Here is a 17935-nt window from a genome sequence, read left to right as displayed (position 1 = left end):
CTTTCCCAGAGATGGTTATGTAAATGCTGCTCTTGTGGAATATTCTGTCTTTCTCGTAAAGGTTTCTGCTCTGTGACTGCCACCTGGCACTGAGGCAACAGTTCCTGTTAGGGGGACCCATGGCAGAATGATGATGGCACTTTAATTTCAATCATGGTTGCAATTAAAGCTTTGTTTTCTCAAAGGAATTTTTATTAGCATAATAGCACAGTATTTCTGTAGGCAGAATCAGTGTAGTGCAATTTTGAGTAGTGTACAGAATTTATAATGCCAACTTACTTGAATCACCTAGATCTCAGCTTGGAATTTCTAATCACCTAGACCCTGCATATTGGGTCAGATCTTGATAAACAGTTTGCTTCGTCACTTTAGCAATCATAACCTAGACTTGAAAATCATATGAAAGAGTACAGGTCACTTAGGACTTGGAACAGCTTGATTTTATAACTGCTCTGTGTGCTGTTACACTTCCCTGGTCCCTGACAGTCACCACCAGGAATCCTGGGAGCTGTAGGGAGAGGAAAAAGAAATCCTATTGTTTTGTCTGCTTGGTTCACAGGACCTTCAGGGCCTGATGATGAGGAGCAAGGCAGCATATATGTCACCTGCTTGGTCACAGAGAATGGCTGTCTTCATTATAAAATGAAGTTAATACTAAGCACATTGCCAGGGGTCAGAAGCAACTGGTACCAGTCACTCCAACTGAGGCCTAGGGATTAGTTTTTTCCTCTTTGCCAGGATCTGACCAGGATGAAAAGGGAATAAATGAAATCTTCTGCTGAAGACTGAAGATTGTAGAAACAAAGACTCTGATATTTCCTGGCATTACTGGTACCAGACAGGTTTCTGGTTGCCTTTTGATTTTGTCACAGTTGCAGTTTGACCCTGAAGATTATTACTGTGTCCTTCCAGTCTAGATCTCCAAACTTTACTTAACACTAGCATCTGTTGGACCTCTCCTCTGAGGTTTGTGTTCCAGTCACAGCTTGCCCCCATTTGCCTGGCCCCAGCAGGTCTGTATCTTGCCACGTGCCAATATGTCCCCAGAACCTGTCCCAGCAGGTGCAAACAGCTGCTTGTAGGTAATGCTAAAGAAGATAGCCCAGAGCAGTGTTGTTTGGCAGGTTCTTATGAGATTTTGGTTTTTTAATGTGAAAAATAAATGGTGGGTTCAGGTATGCAGAGGAGTTGGAATGCAAACCATTTTGCTTACTTTCATAGTAAGTAGCTTGTATATAAAGGAAGCTACTAATTTGTGCAGGAAGTGATTCTGCTCTTTTAGAGGGAAAATGAGCATGTTTTTAGGAACAGGAGCTGTTTGTGGTCTGAACATTTCTGTGTGTTATCCCTGTCATCTGTGTGCATCTAGACACTCTGATGGACAACAAAAAGTACAATCTAAAATAGTATTTTTATGCTAAGTATGGAGGCAGGAAGTTGCCACCTGGTCCAAATTCTATAAGTGTCTAAAAGTGTTCTTAGAAGCAAGTTATTTTTGTAGTTAACTAAGTTAATTAAAATACTAGCAACACATCCTCTTGTTTATAATTTCTTTCATGTCAGGCATTAACCTTTTTGTTTTGTTAGCTCCAACAGTCATCCTATGTATCCATAGCAAGCAACACTGGCTTCACAGGGACATCCAGTGTCCAGTCCCAGGCACGGCTGCCATTTAATGGGTGAGTTCTTAAAAAAATCCCAAAACCTGTAAAATAGGCTGCTTGAATAAGCCTGAGGTCTTGGAGTTTGATTTGGGGAATTCTCAAGTCTGCTGTGCTGTGATTTTTACCTCTGACTGAAGGGTGTGGATCTCTCTGACATTTGAGCCAGCCTCTTGATCAAAGCTGTGTTTTCCTTTCTGTTTTTTGAATTCATGTAGCAGGAAGTTGACCTGAAAGCTCCCTGTTTCTCTTTTTTTATTTGCAACAGCACCTGTGAGCTACCGGCCTCAACTATTTCTCAATATTGCTGCAGAGATGTTCTGGACAACATATAAGCTACGTGCTTAACACATGCAGAAATTCAACCAAACAGCAAAACGGATACTGATAGGAGGCTTTGGGTTTTTTCAGTCTTGCATTTTTCCTTTAAGGATGAAAATAACAGCTAACATGTATTATTTTCCCTTAGCCAATCCAGCAGGCTTAGCTGTTCTGCACAGTCCTTTTGTGTTACTGTTTGCTGGAAATTGTGAACATGAAGTTGCTTTTTGTTGCTGCAGCCTCAACTGATGCAAACTAATCCCAAATCCAGATGCAGCTATTCAAATGAATGGGTTTGATTTAATCTCCCTGGTACTACGTGCAGAAATTGCTGGATAGGGATGGAACAAATCTCATCAGATGTGATTAGTGTCACAAAATCCAAGTCTTAGGAGCAGTTAAAGACCGTGTCTGCTATAGAATTTATCTGAAAACTGAATACTGTGGTTTGCCTTGCTTTTCCATTATTCCAGAGGGGGTATTTTTTTGTTTTCTTGGATTTTTTTTAATTCCAAGGAGAACAAAAGAAAAGGCACAATCACGTTGCGTGAATTTTGGTTGGATCTGGTCCCACTGAAGGGATTCTGGGGAAGGTTTCCCTGACTCCAGTTTTTAGTTATGCTTCCTCTACCTTTAAAACCTAATTTCTACTTCAGGCATGCATCCAAATTTGCAGCAAATAATCCATCTCTTTCTGGGTTGCAAAGGCACTATTTATAACAGTTACTTAAACAGAGTCAGCCAAAAATCTAAAGCAAGGGGAATAGAAAGATTTTTTTCAAAGTTTTTATTTTGAGCTGTTTACATGAATTTAAAATAGGAAGAAACTGATAAAACTGTAAATATAAATGCTCTTTTCTCCCCCCAGAATAATTTCTTCTGAGTCTGCAAACCGCCCCAGGAAGCCTTGCAATTGTACTAAGTCTCTGTGTTTAAAATTGTAAGTACAGCTTGGTACAGTTTTTTTTTCTTTTAAGCCTTATTTTTAACATCACAAATGTGCACCAAGTATGAGACTATAATGGTTTGAAGTACATTCAGAAATTTTATGTCTAGATGCTGATTTAAAGTGGATATTGGTGGAGTTGTTGCAGAGCCTGTGTCATTTTGCAGCTCCTGTGAGCTATATGGACCATGACATATAAAACTGTCTGATTTTGCATCATGTACCATGGTGGAGCCAATTCCACTCAGCAGCTCTGGTTGCCTTGTTGGTACCATGAGTGAAATGGTATCTCATAGTATCATTTGTGGGAATTTACTGTACTTTGATGAAGTGCATCAATAATACCATCCTAGATCAAATACTTCAGAAAAATTGGGCTTTGTATATTTTATTAAAAGATAGAATAGACCAGTGATTCTTCACTGATAGGTCTACCTCTTGCTTATCCAGGAGATATTGTGCTGCTCCTTTCCATGTATTTGTAAGAATTTGACACAAAAGCATTTGGAGCTGAGGAGAGTTTCTTCACCTTGATCAGAGCCAGTTTACTGATATTTCTGGGACAGGAATGGGAGGAGATACTGAAATTAATCTGTGGTTCCCTGAATCCTAGACAATGAAGAGGAAATTAGGGGTGTGGTACTTGAAGGGGAAGTGATGCAATGGCATCTGAACCCAAGTTAAGAAGTTTGTTTGAACTCTTAAGCTTGGGTGTCTTTTTGTGTAGTGCACCCACCTGTGTATGGGGAAGTGTGCCCTGTGTTTCCTGGTCTCAGACTTCTCTGTTGCATAGCAGGAAGATGTGTAGCTGTTTTTCAGATATTTTGCATACATGACTGACCTCACAGTGCCCAATGTATGTTAGAGGTGTATGGGTTAGGTTTTGGTGCCTGAATGTGCACTAGAAATGCTGGGAGAGGAATTGGCATCACTGGGAATAGTTTGCACGTTCAGAATGTTCACTCATGTTATATGTTCTGGGCGTTGGTGCAGAGCAGATGGTTAATTCACTCTGGCACAGGTGCTTTCTCACTAGTAAAATGTTTTTTTTTTTTTTTGTCTGGAGGGGAACTTATTTTTTCCCAAATGCTCATGTAAGGAAGGCACATAGCCTTTTCTACTAAGAAGTCAACTCAGTTATTTTCTCTGGATTGATGCTGGCCCTGGTTCTTTTGGAAACCAGGACTGTTCTACCACTGAATTTTAAAAAAGAAAGGAGAGCTATTACAGGTTGTAAAAGCTTTTGATTTAGTTTTGTCTCTGGGACCATTCAAGATGCTAAAAATCTCCAAAATCCAGTTCAACCTGATGAAGGGTTGCAGTGAGCTCCAGGGCAGCCCTAATCTCATTTACATCGTGCTAGGCTGGGCAAGCCACAGAAGGCCAGTTTAGCAATGGGTTTAGGCTTCAAAAAATGACCACACACCCCCAGCAGGATTTGCAAAGCAAGTGAAGAGGATCAGCAGTTTTTAGCTATTAGCTGGTGGTAGTCCTGGAAGCTTTGAAACATGTTGGAGTTTGTTGTGGCCTAAAGCCATGTTTGAGCTGGGAACGAATGTGGAATTTCCATGTATTAGATCTTTGAGTCTGTGGATTGGTGAGATATTGTTTTTGATGGGAGGCACCAGAGGTGCATAAGAGGCATGGCAACATGATTGGCTTTCCCTGTCCATGTTTTGCTGCTTTTTGTTCATATATGTGTCCCTTTTTAAAGTCTGCTTTGTCCTCATTCAGATCCTTCCCCTGGCTGCTGAGATGTACCAATTGTTATCCCTTTTCTCTTCTTCCGTCCCAGCTCAAGGGCAAAACTAACAACAAAAAAAGCTCCTTTCTGGGTTAGTTTGCCTGTGAACTGTCACTCCAATTGCTTGCCTTTTTTTTTGGCTGTATGAGGGCTCCTGGCTTGGGCTGACTGGCTCAGGAGCTGGCTGTAACGTGGCTGCAGCAGACTGGGCCTCAGTATGTGGGTGACCCAAGAGTCACTCTCAGAAGAAGTCTCATTAACTTCTCTGGCTGCTTGGGGGACTTGTGCTATGTGATGAGCTCAGGGAACACCTTTGAGCTCCTCCTGTGTCTTTAGACAGCTGCTAGACTTGCACTAGAGAGGATTTTGGCTCTGCAGTGAGGTTGGTACTGCTTGTGTGTGTGGAGTTGAGCATAGGATGACTCTTATCCATATTGATGCCAGAGTAAGGACTTCTGGTACTGCAGTGTGGGAGTCAATACTCACACACCAATGTAATGGTCAATATTTACAAATGCCTTCTGCATCTTCTGTTTCAGGTACTGTGACTGTTTTGCAAACGGTGAATTCTGCAATAACTGCAACTGTACAAATTGTTATAACAACCTGGACCATGAAAATGATAGGCAAAAAGCAATAAAGGTGAGGGGCCTCTTCCCCTGCTCCCTGGGATCAAAGTCATTTAGTTTCCTTTTTCTGAAGCTCCAGAGTGGGGCAGAGTGGGTGTATAATGCCCTGATCTCCTCCCACATGTGCAAGGCTTAAGTCCTCTTATTGCACCTCTAAATTCTGCTCCCTGCATGCAATGACTGACCCTTTGGGTCTGCATTAACAGGCCTGCCTGGACAGAAACCCTGAAGCCTTCAAGCCCAAAATAGGGAAAGGAAAGGAGGGAGAATCGGATCGGAGGCACAGCAAAGGGTGTAACTGTAAGCGCTCGGGATGTCTCAAAAACTACTGCGAATGTTATGAGGTATGAAGCATTATCTCATTTGAACAATAGCAGCTTTTCCCCTTTAGTGTAGTGACTTCTCTCTGCTTTGTCTCTTCCTTGTATTGCTATAATGTTTTCTCTTCTGTTTGTTTCCATTCCTGTAATGTTACCCCTTCTCCCAGAAGTTTGCACATAGAAAGTCATGTACATGGAAAAATTTGGTTGCTACTGTTCTGTAATTTTAATTTTAAACTATTTAGCAACTTTGAACTTAGGCTTGGATTTGTTCTTTACTGAATATCACCATTTCCTAAAGAAATCTGCTGTACCAAGTCCCTAGGAGGAGTTGAAGCAGCATCCCCCAGATGCTGTGGGATAGAATGTGTCTGTGGAATTCAAAAGCAGAAGTTGTTACTTCATCTGCTAACTGATCAGTCTGTGAATGTAGAGACAGTGTAGAGACAGACTGCCCTTTCTCAAAACTCAGCTATCTAAATTGCATCTGAAACTGGAGGTTGATGAAGAAAGGGATGAGTGGGAAACCACTTATTTACATTCTATGCTCTATGATTCGATTGAAGTATACATCTGGGACATCTCAACTTGAGGTAAGAATTTAGAGAGAAGACCACTGCTTGAGAGTTGGCTCTAGTGGTTAGTTGGTAAGAGATTAAAATAAGATCTCCTTTCTGTTGTGGTTTCTCATAAGGGGAGTCAAACTTGCAACAGATTTCTTATGTTTTGTTTGTTTCTTTCAGGCAAAAATCATGTGTTCTTCCATATGCAAATGCATTGGCTGTAAAAATTTTGAAGAAAGCCCGGAGCGAAAGACATTGATGCATTTAGCAGATGCTGCAGAGGTCAGGGTGCAGCAGCAGACTGCTGCAAAGACCAAGTTATCTTCCCAGATCTCAGACTTGCTGACAAGGCCAGCACCAGCACTCAGCAGTGGTGGTGGGAAGTAAGTTAATACTGCACCCTCTTTGAGTTTTGTGTTTGATGTGTGTGACAGGTATGTCCCTGCCACCTCTGAGCCTTGTCTGTGTATGCTGTAGAGGTGGGAGCAGTCAGGTGAGTGGAACACTTTATTCCTGTAACAGTAGGGATTCTGCCCCACCAGTTCCTTTGGCTCGTAACTGAGGCTTATTCACTATCTAAAAGCCCTTGGAAGTAATAGGACAGGTGAAATCTCATCAGTCCTCACACCAAAAAGTTGCCAGCCCTGGAGTTAGTCCCTTTGTGTTTTTGCAGACACTAAGTGGATGTTTCTTTGTTTCAGGCTGCCCTTCACATTTGTCACCAAGGAGGTGGCCGATGCAACCTGTGAATGCCTCCTGGCCCAGGCAGAGCAGGCGGAGAAGACGGGCAAGTCCAAAGCTGCGGCAGAGCGCATGATCCTGGAGGAGTTTGGGCGCTGTCTCATGAGGGTTATCAGCTCTGCAGGGAAGTCCAAAGGTGACCCTTGTGCCATGAACTGCTGACTCGTGCACATGAGCCACAATGAAGCGGACTCAACAGAACACTTAAGGCACAGGGACACTTTGGTTTAGCATAAAGGATGGATTTAATAATATTTGTTAATTTGGTGCTTGTTGTAAATTGACCCATGTAAGATTGAAACGAGAAATTCTTTTATAACAAGATGTAGAGCCTTTTAAATCTTAGCTAAATCCTCTTCTATGTCAGACAATACCTAAAAGTCAGTTCTTCCCAATGTACAGCTTTTACCCTGGGTTTCTTAAACATTAGATGTGTTCTCCCCTTTCCCCCAGAATTAATTGTCTGAAGGGCATATATAAATTATTATAATATATATTATTTACAGTGTATGGATTTGCATCACTGTGCATACAGGAAAACACAGATGATGTCAACAGCCAGGTCATGCTTTTGCTGACAGGCCTGTAATATGGAGGTACCAGTGTATCCAAGAGAATTCTGAAAGGAAATAGGTAGAAATAAGCATCTAAATGGAAGGTAGTATTTGTATTTAGGACCTGACACAGCATGTCCCTGTAGTGCATGGAGCACTGTGAGATGCATAGGCAATAATGCAGAGGGGTTGCTTGCAGATATAGCACTGAGCAAGTGGTGGAGAATGTTTCTGGAGCAGGGCCCAAGGAGTATAGAGGTGAATGGCATTACAGGGAATTTTTGATAGGAATGGGGCAGAGTGCTCAGGTGTTTCTTAAGTTGGAACTTGAAGGCTAAGAGAGTGGCCTGTCCTCAGCAGTGAGGAAGAGCAGGCATGCTGCAATGCCAGGCTGTCTGCCCCGTGTAGCGTTACCTGAGTGTGTAGCAGATTGATGTTGTTTGGGTGAAGCTTGGTTTTTCAGAGGTCTGCAGCAGCCTGATCCCTCACTGGAAGTAGGCTGTGCAGTCCCTTGTTTTCTAGGATCAAGCTGTAACCTTGGGAAAGTGTTTAGGCCTGAGAAGCTGAAGTCACTGGAGATGACAATCTGCATCTGAATCGACTTGCAAATGTGGGTAGGAATCATGTTCAGCCTGCTGTGGGTATTCAGGATGCTGCTCCTCTCCATGTTGGCAATTTACTTGACATAAGGGCTCTTTTAGTGTTGTTTAGAATAATTGTGAGAGCTGTGATCAGAGAAAGTACTAGCACAGAATCAGGATTGCTACAAAACCAGGCACAAATCCTTTTACACTAAATGGGGGGCAATCAGCTATAGCTGGGCACAGACTAAGGCAGGGGATTTTTCTCAGTATTTGTTACAGGCAATATCACATTTTTGATAGTGGAATACATTTGCAGAATTAACCTGGTGGGTTACTTACCTATCATGAACATCCATTAACCATGTTTAATCACAGGCATTTTTATTACCTGTCTCACTGCAGCCTGAACTGCTATGTTTTTCCAAAAGGGATTTTGCATTCCTTCTATAAAACTGTAAATACAGAGAAATGCAGGGCCAGGCTGGGGAGAGGTAGGGGCTAGGCACACCAGCAGCAGAGATTTGTGCCTCTGTGTGTGAAGGCAGTAGGGTGGGAGGATGCTTCACCTCCCAGCCCTGTGCACTGCACAGAAGGCCCTTGACCCTTCCCTGGTGCCTCCTTGAAATGCCTGGGAGGCATGAAGGGCTTGGGAGGCAGTCAGCAGCAGTGGTGGGCTCACAGACCAGGTCTGACCTGCCTGAAGGGCTCTGTCTGCTAAGGACATCTCCCTGAGCACAAATAGCAATGTTTGTGCAAATCTCTGAAAAGGGAATCCACCTCTCCTGTAAGTAAATGCCACATTTTTTCATTATTAGGACTTGGATTTACTAAAAAATCAGTGCAGTAACTTTACCTGTAGATAGTGCAGATATTCTGTTCCCTTCTAGTGACCTAATATAGTCTGTCCAGTAAGATTTGTATAAATGTAAATTAGTGTAAGTGAATAAAGTAATACCTACTTACGTTATTTTTCAAACAGATTGCAATATGCCTTTTGTTTAGACTTCAATCTGTGTTAATTTTGTATATATTCAGTGTCTTACTCTAAATTGCACCTTTTGTGATGTGTATTTATATACAGTGTGCAAAAGCACTTGTGAAATTTAGATAACAGTTGTAATTATGTATGATGGCATTGCTGGAGAATATTTTGCTTGTAAAGACTTTGAAGGTGCAATCAAATGCTCTTAGTTCTTCTATTTTGTTCTGAACAAGCTTTCTCAAATATTAAGCTTGGATTCCTCTCTCCCTTCTCCCTGGTGTAGAGTGTATGAATTGGTTTTTGTACTTCCTTAGCCATTTGCATCAAACTGCTGGACAAGATTAACAGTCAAGTTCATCCAGTTACATAAAAAATAACTGGGAATGGGGCAAGGATTCATTTTATAGTTCTGTTTACATCCGAAAGTAGAAAAATTAAATTTATATTTACAAGACCTATTCAAAGAATACACTTTTCTATATTGTACAAATAAAACAGGCAGATAAATCACAAAAAATAAACATTTATACTATTCTGTAAATATGATTTTTTTGCACTCCTTTGCTTCAGCACTGACAAATATACACAGGTTTATCACTGAAATACCAAAATAAATTGTTAATACTAGGTCCACTTCTGATGCAAGTGCTGACTTGGATTTTCAGTGTGAGACCAAATGCTACCAGAGATAAATAAATATCCCTTGGTTACTGGTGTGCTGTCATGCACAGCAATCCATGGCACAGTTCATAACTACTCATCTTAGGGCTGGAGGTGGAGGCAGTGCGAGTGTTCCAACATTACATGATTGCAACCAATCTGTCACTGCTGAGATTCCAGCAGCATTTTGCCAAATGTTGTCCCAAAAATCACATACAGAGGGGAGGGAATAATTTCCTGCAAAGTCTCTTGTAGCTGGAATGGCTCTGTGACTGTGATGGCTTCAACATGGTTTTTTGCATAGGTATTTGGACTGGGGAAAGAAAAGCCCAGAGGTTCTGGTTTGTTTCTCCCAGCAGTGATTGTATGAATTCCTGTGGTGCTGCTGCTCTCCAAGCAAAGCTTGAGGGGTTGGCTGCAGCAGAACTAAGGGAAGGGAAAGAGGAGAAACCCAAACCAGCCAGGGACAGTTTTGTCAAGTCACTGGTAGGCAGAATGATACCTTTAATATTATTACTGCCTAGGATGTGGCAGATCCCCAGTTTTCATCCCAGTTCCATCGTGGATCTTGAAAGTGACTGAACAGCAGGTTTTGTGGTAAGCAGTTAGCTTCCATCTCTATGGATGCAACCCCAGTTCTGCATGGCAAAGGGAAACCCCTTGGCAGCAGTTCTGCCAAACTCTGCTGTTCCAGGCAAAGCACTGGAGGCAGCTTCCTGCCATGGAAATGAGCAACCTGAAGGAGCCTCTCCTACTTGGTGGCATCAAAGCTATGCTTCAGGTGATCAGTGGGGGGGTGCCATGTGCCCTGGGCTGCAGGACACGGGCCAGCCCTGGGAGGATGGGGCCATGAAATGAGAACTGAAATGCTTGCCCTGCTGCAGCACACCCATGTATTCCTGCCCCTGGAGGAGGCTATTGGTGCTCCTGGATGCCACTGGACGCAACAATCTGGTCACAGGCTCAGCACTATCCAGAGGATCTAGACTGGACCAGCATCTTTAGCTGTTCAATGGGACATTGGAAAGGAGATAGGAGCTTGTGTACAGCTTGAGTGCCACTTGCTTCTCACATCTTTATTTTCCTATTTAAGTAGAAGCTCTGCAAGTTTTCCTTCCCCCGGCTTTTAGAAAGCACATCTTTTTGGTGAGATCAAAGTGCCAGTGCATGTGATTCCCTGCAACCCCATAAAATACCAGTTTTCTTCTGGCAAGAGTACTTGCAGCACTAAAACCACCCAGCACTTCCAGGGACACTGCAGTGCCCCAACACCTGGAGCAACCCTGACTCATCCTGACCTGCCATGAAGTTTCATGCAATACTGCAGGACTGCTAGAAAGGACAGGGGATCAGATAAACCTCCTTGCTTTGCTCAGTTAAACTCTGCTTAGGAGGTTTGCAGTGGCCCAATACACCAGTGCTTATCAGCACTAGTTTTGCCAGCATTGTTTCCTCATGTGTTGCCTAGATCTGTCCAGCACTGAGCTCAGCAAGGAACAGCCATCCCTGGAACCAGAGTACTCAGTAAGATGATGTGTGGGTTAAGCTTGACTGACAGCTAGCCAGTGGTGATGGAAACAAATGCTTTCCCTTCAGTCTCTTCAATTGGTGCCTTCCACAAGGGTATTTCAAATTCAGGTGTTGGGTGGGCTGTGTTCTTACGTTCAAGTAACACCGTATTATTTCCTTTACTAAGACTGTGTAGTGGTTGTTGATGCTCAGCTCCCCCTCAAATAAATGCTTTGTGAGGGTGGGAAAGAGGGGGCTTTCTCCCAGAAGCTCCTGGAAGACTTTCTGTTCTAGACACAAATGCCACAGCTTGGTATTGTTGTTGGCACTTCCTACTTTGCCATACCAGTTTAGGACTTGCTCTGAAATGCTTGTTATGTGGTGCACACTGGCCGACGGCAGACTCAGGTCACCCAACTTTTGTATGTAGAGCACTGACCTGCATCTTAGCCTGCTCTCATCTGCCTCAAACAGAGAGGCAAGACAAGGCTCACACTGCAAGTCCAAGGCCAGCTGCTCGGCCACCCAGCCAGCCGTGCAGGTGAGGCTCTGTGCGTGCAGTGACAGATCTGTCAGCGCATTGCTCAGGGCACAGCTGGGCAAAAGCAGGCCTGCACTGTAGGGGAACTCTGGGGCCACAGGCCTCCCAGGACCTGGGTGATACTGGGCACGAATGCTGCCCAGAGTTAGAGCTCTCCTCTGAGACAGGGATACATCCCAGGGGCTGGCAGTGCCACTGCTGGGTGGTGAGCTGGGAACCAGGCTGCAGCTGGCCAGCAGTTTGTGGTAAGCAGCCTGGAACGCAGCACAGGTGGGGCTGCCATTGCTGCCACAGGCTTGCAGGAGAGCCCTAAGAAAGTGCTCCAGAGGGTCCAGGCTGAAGGCACGTGTGTGGAGGTGCTGGGAAGGAGTGCCTTTTAAACATGTGTGGTTGGAGGAAAGCCATTTGAGGCTTTCAGCATTGAGCAACAAGCTCAGAAATCCCAGTTTGCGTTTGCTCTTAATAATGTATCTCCCCACCGAGTCTGTTAAGTTGACAAAGCAGCTCCTGGCCTCATCAAAGAGGTTGCTTATTTTGGTGTAATTCCCAGCTAGCAAAGGCTCCCTTCCATAGGGACCTCTGCCATAAAACACATCACACAGGGAGCTCATCAGCCGCACAAACTTGGCAGTCCCGCTGCAGCTCTGAAACGAGGCGAGGCCCAGCTTCTGGAGGTGCTCCAGTGCCTCAGCAACACCCTCGCTGAACAGCAGGGAGGCAGGGTTGACCTTCAGGTGGGAACTCCCTTTACTCCCAGCCCTGCCCGACCCAGGACTGCACGGCTCCAACACCCTCTGCTCACCCAAAGCTGCCAGCTCCACCACATGCTGCCAACACATGGTGTCACTGAGCCACTGGACCCTGTGGAAGCACTGCAGAGCATTCCTTATCAGCAGGAGGGCATGAGGAACATCAAAGAAGTATGCGATGCTGTGAGCAGAACCAGGTGGATGCTGGAAAGTGCACTGAGTCCTTTTGGGATCTATCCTGATGCCCAAAGCTCTGGCAGTCTCAGCACCACAAGCAGAGGCCCCCAGTGTCACAGCCAGCACCACGACCCCAACGCTGTTCAGCTTATGGATGGCCTGACGGAGGAGCTGAGCAAGGAAGGGGCCAGATGTGCTGTTCACCAAGAAATAGCCCAGGGGAGCTGTCCAAGGGCTGGAGATGCCGACTGCCATGAGGACTATCGCTTCTGATGCCAGTGGAGCTTCATCAGCATCAAGGATGCCTGCTCCCAAGTCAACAAAGCCCGACAGCTGCTTGCTCCGTGGGTCCCACTCCTGCTGCTTCTGCAGGGACACGTCCTGTACCAGCACGGCGCAGCAGCGGCAGGCCTGCTCCCCTCTCTCCACCTTTTCCTGAAGCTGGAGAAAAATGTCACTGCTGAAGCCTGCAGCAGCCTCGTTATAAGACAGCCAGCTGGAAAAAAAAAAAAGGCAGGATGTGATCAGGAGACGTGATTCTGGAGAAGTTGAACAACAGGCAGCACGTTTTACCACTGAGGGCATGGTCAGCCATGCCCCAAGCTGCAGAGCAAGCTGACACATACAGGGCAAAGAAGGCAGCCCTGCTTTCCCTCATGCATAGTCCAAGTTTCTTTCCTCTAACCGCAACCAAGGAAAGCACTGACCATGCAGGGAAGTAACAAAGCAGCTTCAGGACAGATCTGTTACACCTATTTCTACACCAGTACTGGAAATACATTCTGAATGAATGAATGAATGAATGAATGAATGAATGAATGAATGAATGAATGAATGAATGAATAACTAAAAACTTGCTTTGTCAGGCTGTAAGGATGAGGGAGGGGAAGAATCTTCCGTAGGTAATCATAGGCCTTAATGTGGTAGAGATGGAGAAGACAAGCAAATTGCCTCATTTCTGGTGAGTAGTCTGCCATCTGCCTCCAGCTGTGCAACTCTCGAGGCAAATCTGTTTAAGAAATCACAAAAGGGCAACTTTAGTGGAAGAAGTAAATGGCTGCAAACAGAGGGATGCATGCCACAAATGCATTGCGGAATACAAGGCAACACAGCAGGGCCTCTGGAACAACTCGGTCCTGAAGTCCGGTGTGAAGTGCAGGGCTCAGGCACGGTAGCACTGTGCCTCGCCTTTTCCTTGGTTAAGCAAAGACGCGAACCGGGGGCGAGGGAGCGCACTCTGCCTCAGCGAGCGTGCCGGCAGTACCTGAAAACTGCGCCTGCAGCAAACTCACGATTTCCTCAGACAGCTGCCGCTTTGCCGCCAGCTCCCTGAGGATGCTCGGCACGCTCCTGCGCCGGGGCGCGGGGCCGCATGTCCCGGCGGCCGCCGGCGGCTGCGCCTGGTGCTGCGGGGCGTGCGGCGGCGGCGGCCTCGGCGGGGCGGCGCGCTGGCCCTGCAGGCTGTAGTTGTGGTCCCCGGCGGGCGGGCTGGGCAGCGGCTGCTTCAGCGCCCGCCCGGGGGTGCTGCTCTTCGTGCGGCCGGCGCCCGGCGGCTCCTGGCGGGGGAAGGAGAGGGAGGTCACGGCACACGGCGGAACGCCCGGGGGGAGCGGGGAGCGCGCCCGGTACCCGCCCGCACCGAGGGGAGGAAGCGGGAGGGCACGGCCCCGCGCCGCAGCTTCCGCCGCAGCCCGTAGCACTCGAAGTCCCCTTCGGCGAAGTGTCGGGAGCAGAGGATGGCGCCGGGGCCGGGCCGCCACGCCCGGCGGCTCTGCGGGTCCACGCGGTTCACGGCGCGGATCCACTCGCGGCGCTGCGCGGCGTCCACCGGGAACCTGCGGCAGAGGGATGCGGCGGGATGAGGGCACGGAGGGGCGGCGGGCGGGCTGCAGGGCGGGCGCACTCACTGGTGGAAGGAGATGCCGCGCTCGCGGCTCCGCCCGGTGTCGCGCGCGGTGCAGCCCAGCGCGGAGCAGCTCCGCGTCATGGCCGCCACCACCGCCGCGCCCGCCGCCGCGCGCGCGCTACGGCCCGCCCGCCCATTGGACGCCGCCGCCGCCCGCGCGCCCGGCCGCCGCCTCGCCATTGGCCGGCGGGCCCGTCGGATCGCGGCCCCATTGGACGCGGCCGCGCTGTCGCGTCATCGCGGCGGCGGCGGCGGGAGCTGGGGCGGCCCGAGCCAACCGGGAGCGGCGGCGGCGGCCAATGGGCGTAGCCAGTGGCGAGGGGCGATCCTGAGCGCCAATGGGAGCCGCGCCTCCCGCCCCTATTTATAGCGGGGCGGGCAGCGCCTGCCGTCTCTCCCGCTGTGCCCCCGCTGAGCCGCGCCATGCGGCCCGGGCAGCGCCCGCCCCGCGTGCGGCGTCTGCCCGCCGAGCGGCCGCGGAGCCCGGCGGGAGGCGGCAGCGCAGCTGTGCCCCGGCTGCCGTGAGGAGGTGGGTCCGGGGCTGCTGCCCCCGACTGTGGAAGCCGGCCGAGCACCCTTGGGTCGTTTCCCCGCCCTGGGGAGGCCCCTGTCCCGTGATGAGCCTCACTGCTGTTCACATCATGAGCACGCCATGATTACTGCCCTTGAGCTGAGGACAGGCGGCCCCCGCGCTGCGCCCCGGCTCCCCCCGCTCCCGCCGCCCCTAACCCGTCTCCCTCTTCCCCAGGGCCGATGGCTGCTCCCGCCCCGAGGGACACGGAGGACACGCGTGGAAGGAGGCGGCTGCACATCCCCACACACACCCTCCCACCACCACCACCCCCGGTGCCCGCGGCTGCCCGCCGCTCCCGCCCCGTGCCGGGAAGGCGCGGCCCCGCCGCCGCCGCCCGGAAGCCGCGGGGCGCGCCCGGAAGGCGGTGGGGGCCGGGAGGCGGTGCCGGGGCTGCCACGTTGGAGCAGTCCGGGGACGGCGAGCGCCGGGGACGCCGAGGTGAGGGCAGGCACGGCGCAATGCTCTGGTTTGCAGCTGTTCCCCTCCGGCTCCCGTCGGAAACGGGGCGAGGGTGGCGGCCCCGCCGGCCGGGCCGGGCGCTCCCGGGGCGGGGGAGCCCTCGGGGGCTGAAGGGGACCCAGAAGGAGCCGCTGAGGGTGCTGGGCTGCACGGTCCGGGCAGGGTCCTCCCGGGGCTGGGTCTGTTCCGTGGGGTAGGGCAGAGAGCTGCTGTAGGGTGCCCGATGCCTCGGAGCTGTGGGAAGAGGGTTCGCACAGCTGCTGAAGCTTTGCCCACGTTTTCCTGTGTTATGTTCCGCAGCCGTCAGTTTCCCCTACGTGTCAGTGTTATTCTGGTAATGGAGAGTTGTTCCTCCCCTCCCCCGGGTGTCCTCTGGAGACGGTGGCTTGGGTGTCTGTCTGAGGGATAGCTTTACGAATATGGTCCCTCTGCCGAGCCCCAGTGCGGCTCCTGATCCCGTGGCAGTGCAGCCTCACCATGCACCATGTAAGCATCACCTCTCTTGGTCTTGCTTTCCAGCACAATGAAGCTGAAGGAAGTAGACCGTACTGCCATGCAGGCATGGAGCCCTGCCCAGCAGCACCCCATTTACCTGGCCACAGGTGAGTTTTTGGGAAGCACGTGCTGGCAGACCTGGGGCTGTGTGCGGTGGCTGCACACCATGAATGAAGGGGTACACCATTATTGAAAGCTGGAGGAGTTACTCTGTGTCCTGGGGGCTGGAGTGGGGTGTATGTTGTGGGGTTTTGAGAGGAGTTCTTGCATTGTGCTGATAAAAGCATGCTTTGCATTCTGCAAGTGACAGCCAGCATCCTCCCCTTTCTGCCAGGGAAAGGTGACACCAATCCTAAGCACTTGTGGCTCCTTTAATCATGTTCTGTGCATCGTCAGGGAGAGGTACTTGCCCAAAGCTTTTCCTGCTCATAGTCATTAAGAAACACCCAAACAAAGGGCCATGGGGAGGAGAGTTGTGTGGAACAACATCTGAGTAACAGAAACCTGACCCTATCTCAGGATCCTTTTTGAAAGGATGATGTTTTTGTTCCCCTTCTTGTGCTGCATTTGCAGTTACTGCTCGGTGTATCATGCCCTTCTCACTGCCAGGCTTGCTTCCTCACAGGTACCTCAGCTCAGCAGCTGGATGCAACCTTCAGTACAAGTGCTTCTCTGGAAATATTTGAGTTGGACTTAGCAGACCCTTCATTGGATATGAAGAGCTGTGCCACATTCTCCTCCTCACACAGGTAGGCAGTGTTGTAAGAGAAAGGCTCAGTGTGTGGAACTGTTATGTGTGATATGCATAGAAATGTCACTTCATGTGGTTTGGCTGCACTTGTTGAAGAAAGAAGTCCAGCACTGGAAGATGAAGGGAAGTGTCTGCAACTGATACTGTGGGGCAGCAAGCTTGGACTCTAAGAAAGCAGCTCATGACATAAACAGAATTTTTGACATAAACAGAATTGACATAAACCGAATTTTTTAAGTATATGTGTGGTCCCTTTGTCTCAGGAAGCCTCTGGGATTCACAAGAAAACAGAAGAAAATGTGAAATGGTGAAAATACGGTGGCAGCTTTTCATATTGCACCATCCTGTTTGTATGTAGGCATTTCAGGGGGACTCCTGTAACATGATTAACTTGGGTTATGTTGTGTGTGTTCCTACAGCTGGGAAGCCAAATTTCTGGCTGTACAGCTCCACTTAGCTGTTAGTTCCTTACTGTGTGCTTATCCAGACAAATATTGTTAGCATCAGAGCATCCAGTTCCCATCTCAGCAGCACTTGTAGCAGCTCTCTGGCAGAGCTGAAATTGCCACAATCCCTTTTTAAATGCCCTGCTCTGTGAGCAGAGCTGATGTCAACATGTCCTACTGACCTGCTCAGAGCAGGAGGCACTGCATCTTTTGAGTTTCATTGTTCTACCTTGTTTTAACTATGACTGAGATTCCTCAAGGCTTGCCATTTGCTTTCTGAATTTCTAGAAGAAATTATAGCCAGGATGCAGTGCTCCTTGCAAAGTACCTCCCTTGACCAGCAACACAATAATTTGACTTTGCCCCAGAGAATGCATTAAAAATGAGGTTGAGGGTTGCTTGTTTGTTTCTAATTAAAGATTAGATAGCAGTGTATACGTCAGGCCATATTTTGGTTTTCAGCAAATCATGTCCAGGTGATTGGACACACAAAAGATAAATCCTTAATTGCCCTCCAAGCAAAGTTTTGCACTGCTTTTGTACAACCATGCTTTATCTTGGAAAGAGTAAAGGGCAAAAGGGAAGAGATTGCACTGTTAATTTTTGGGTTTTGTTCCTCATTG

At 48.4% G+C, this 17935-nt stretch overlaps 3 protein-coding genes across 15 annotated transcripts in view; 2 read left to right on the top strand and 1 right to left on the bottom strand.

Moving 5' to 3' along the window:
- LIN54 (lin-54 DREAM MuvB core complex component) overlaps positions 1–9591 on the top strand; it is a 39734-nt gene extending 30143 nt beyond the window's left edge. For all 7 annotated transcript variants that reach the window (XM_064711169.1, XM_064711172.1, XM_064711170.1 and 4 more), the window contains 6 exons: positions 1588–1679; positions 2851–2922; positions 5212–5314; positions 5508–5645; positions 6365–6567; positions 6886–9591. In XM_064711169.1, coding sequence (XP_064567239.1) covers positions 1588–1679; positions 2851–2922; positions 5212–5314; positions 5508–5645; positions 6365–6567; positions 6886–7087 — 810 coding nt within the window. In that variant the 3' untranslated portion in view covers positions 7088–9591. The remainder of the gene's footprint in view (positions 1–1587; positions 1680–2850; positions 2923–5211; positions 5315–5507; positions 5646–6364; positions 6568–6885) is intronic.
- THAP9 (THAP domain containing 9) lies at positions 9574–14669 on the bottom strand. 2 transcript variants are annotated; one of them, XM_064711165.1, is made up of 5 exons: positions 14589–14669; positions 14321–14516; positions 13946–14237; positions 13540–13690; positions 9574–13177 (listed from the first exon to the last, which is right to left on the bottom strand). In XM_064711165.1, the coding sequence occupies exons 1-5, from the start codon at positions 14666–14668 to the stop codon at positions 11227–11229; spliced, it is 2670 nt and encodes an 889-aa protein (XP_064567235.1). In that variant the 5' UTR covers position 14669; the 3' UTR covers positions 9574–11226. The 2 variants fall into 2 exon arrangements, with proteins under 2 accessions (XP_064567235.1, XP_064567236.1); XM_064711166.1 differs by lacking the exon at positions 13540–13690 and having other exon boundaries at positions 12811–13177.
- A 333-nt stretch (positions 14670–15002) lies between these two features.
- SEC31A (SEC31 homolog A, COPII coat complex component) overlaps positions 15003–17935 on the top strand; it is a 40826-nt gene continuing 37893 nt past the window's right edge. For all 6 annotated transcript variants that reach the window (XM_064711164.1, XM_064711163.1, XM_064711161.1 and 3 more), the window contains exons 1-4: positions 15003–15116; positions 15336–15599; positions 16140–16222; positions 16741–16864. In XM_064711164.1, coding sequence (XP_064567234.1) covers positions 16144–16222; positions 16741–16864 — 203 coding nt within the window. In that variant the 5' untranslated portion in view covers positions 15003–15116; positions 15336–15599; positions 16140–16143. The remainder of the gene's footprint in view (positions 15117–15335; positions 15600–16139; positions 16223–16740; positions 16865–17935) is intronic.

The sequence above is a fragment of the Zonotrichia leucophrys genome, chromosome 4, assembly GCF_028769735.1.
Source record: "Zonotrichia leucophrys gambelii isolate GWCS_2022_RI chromosome 4, RI_Zleu_2.0, whole genome shotgun sequence".
In the NCBI taxonomy this organism is placed as follows: Eukaryota; Metazoa; Chordata; class Aves; order Passeriformes; family Passerellidae; genus Zonotrichia; species Zonotrichia leucophrys.
The sequence above is the reverse complement of the archived record's forward strand: the minus strand, read 5'-3'. Positions and strand labels throughout refer to the sequence as shown.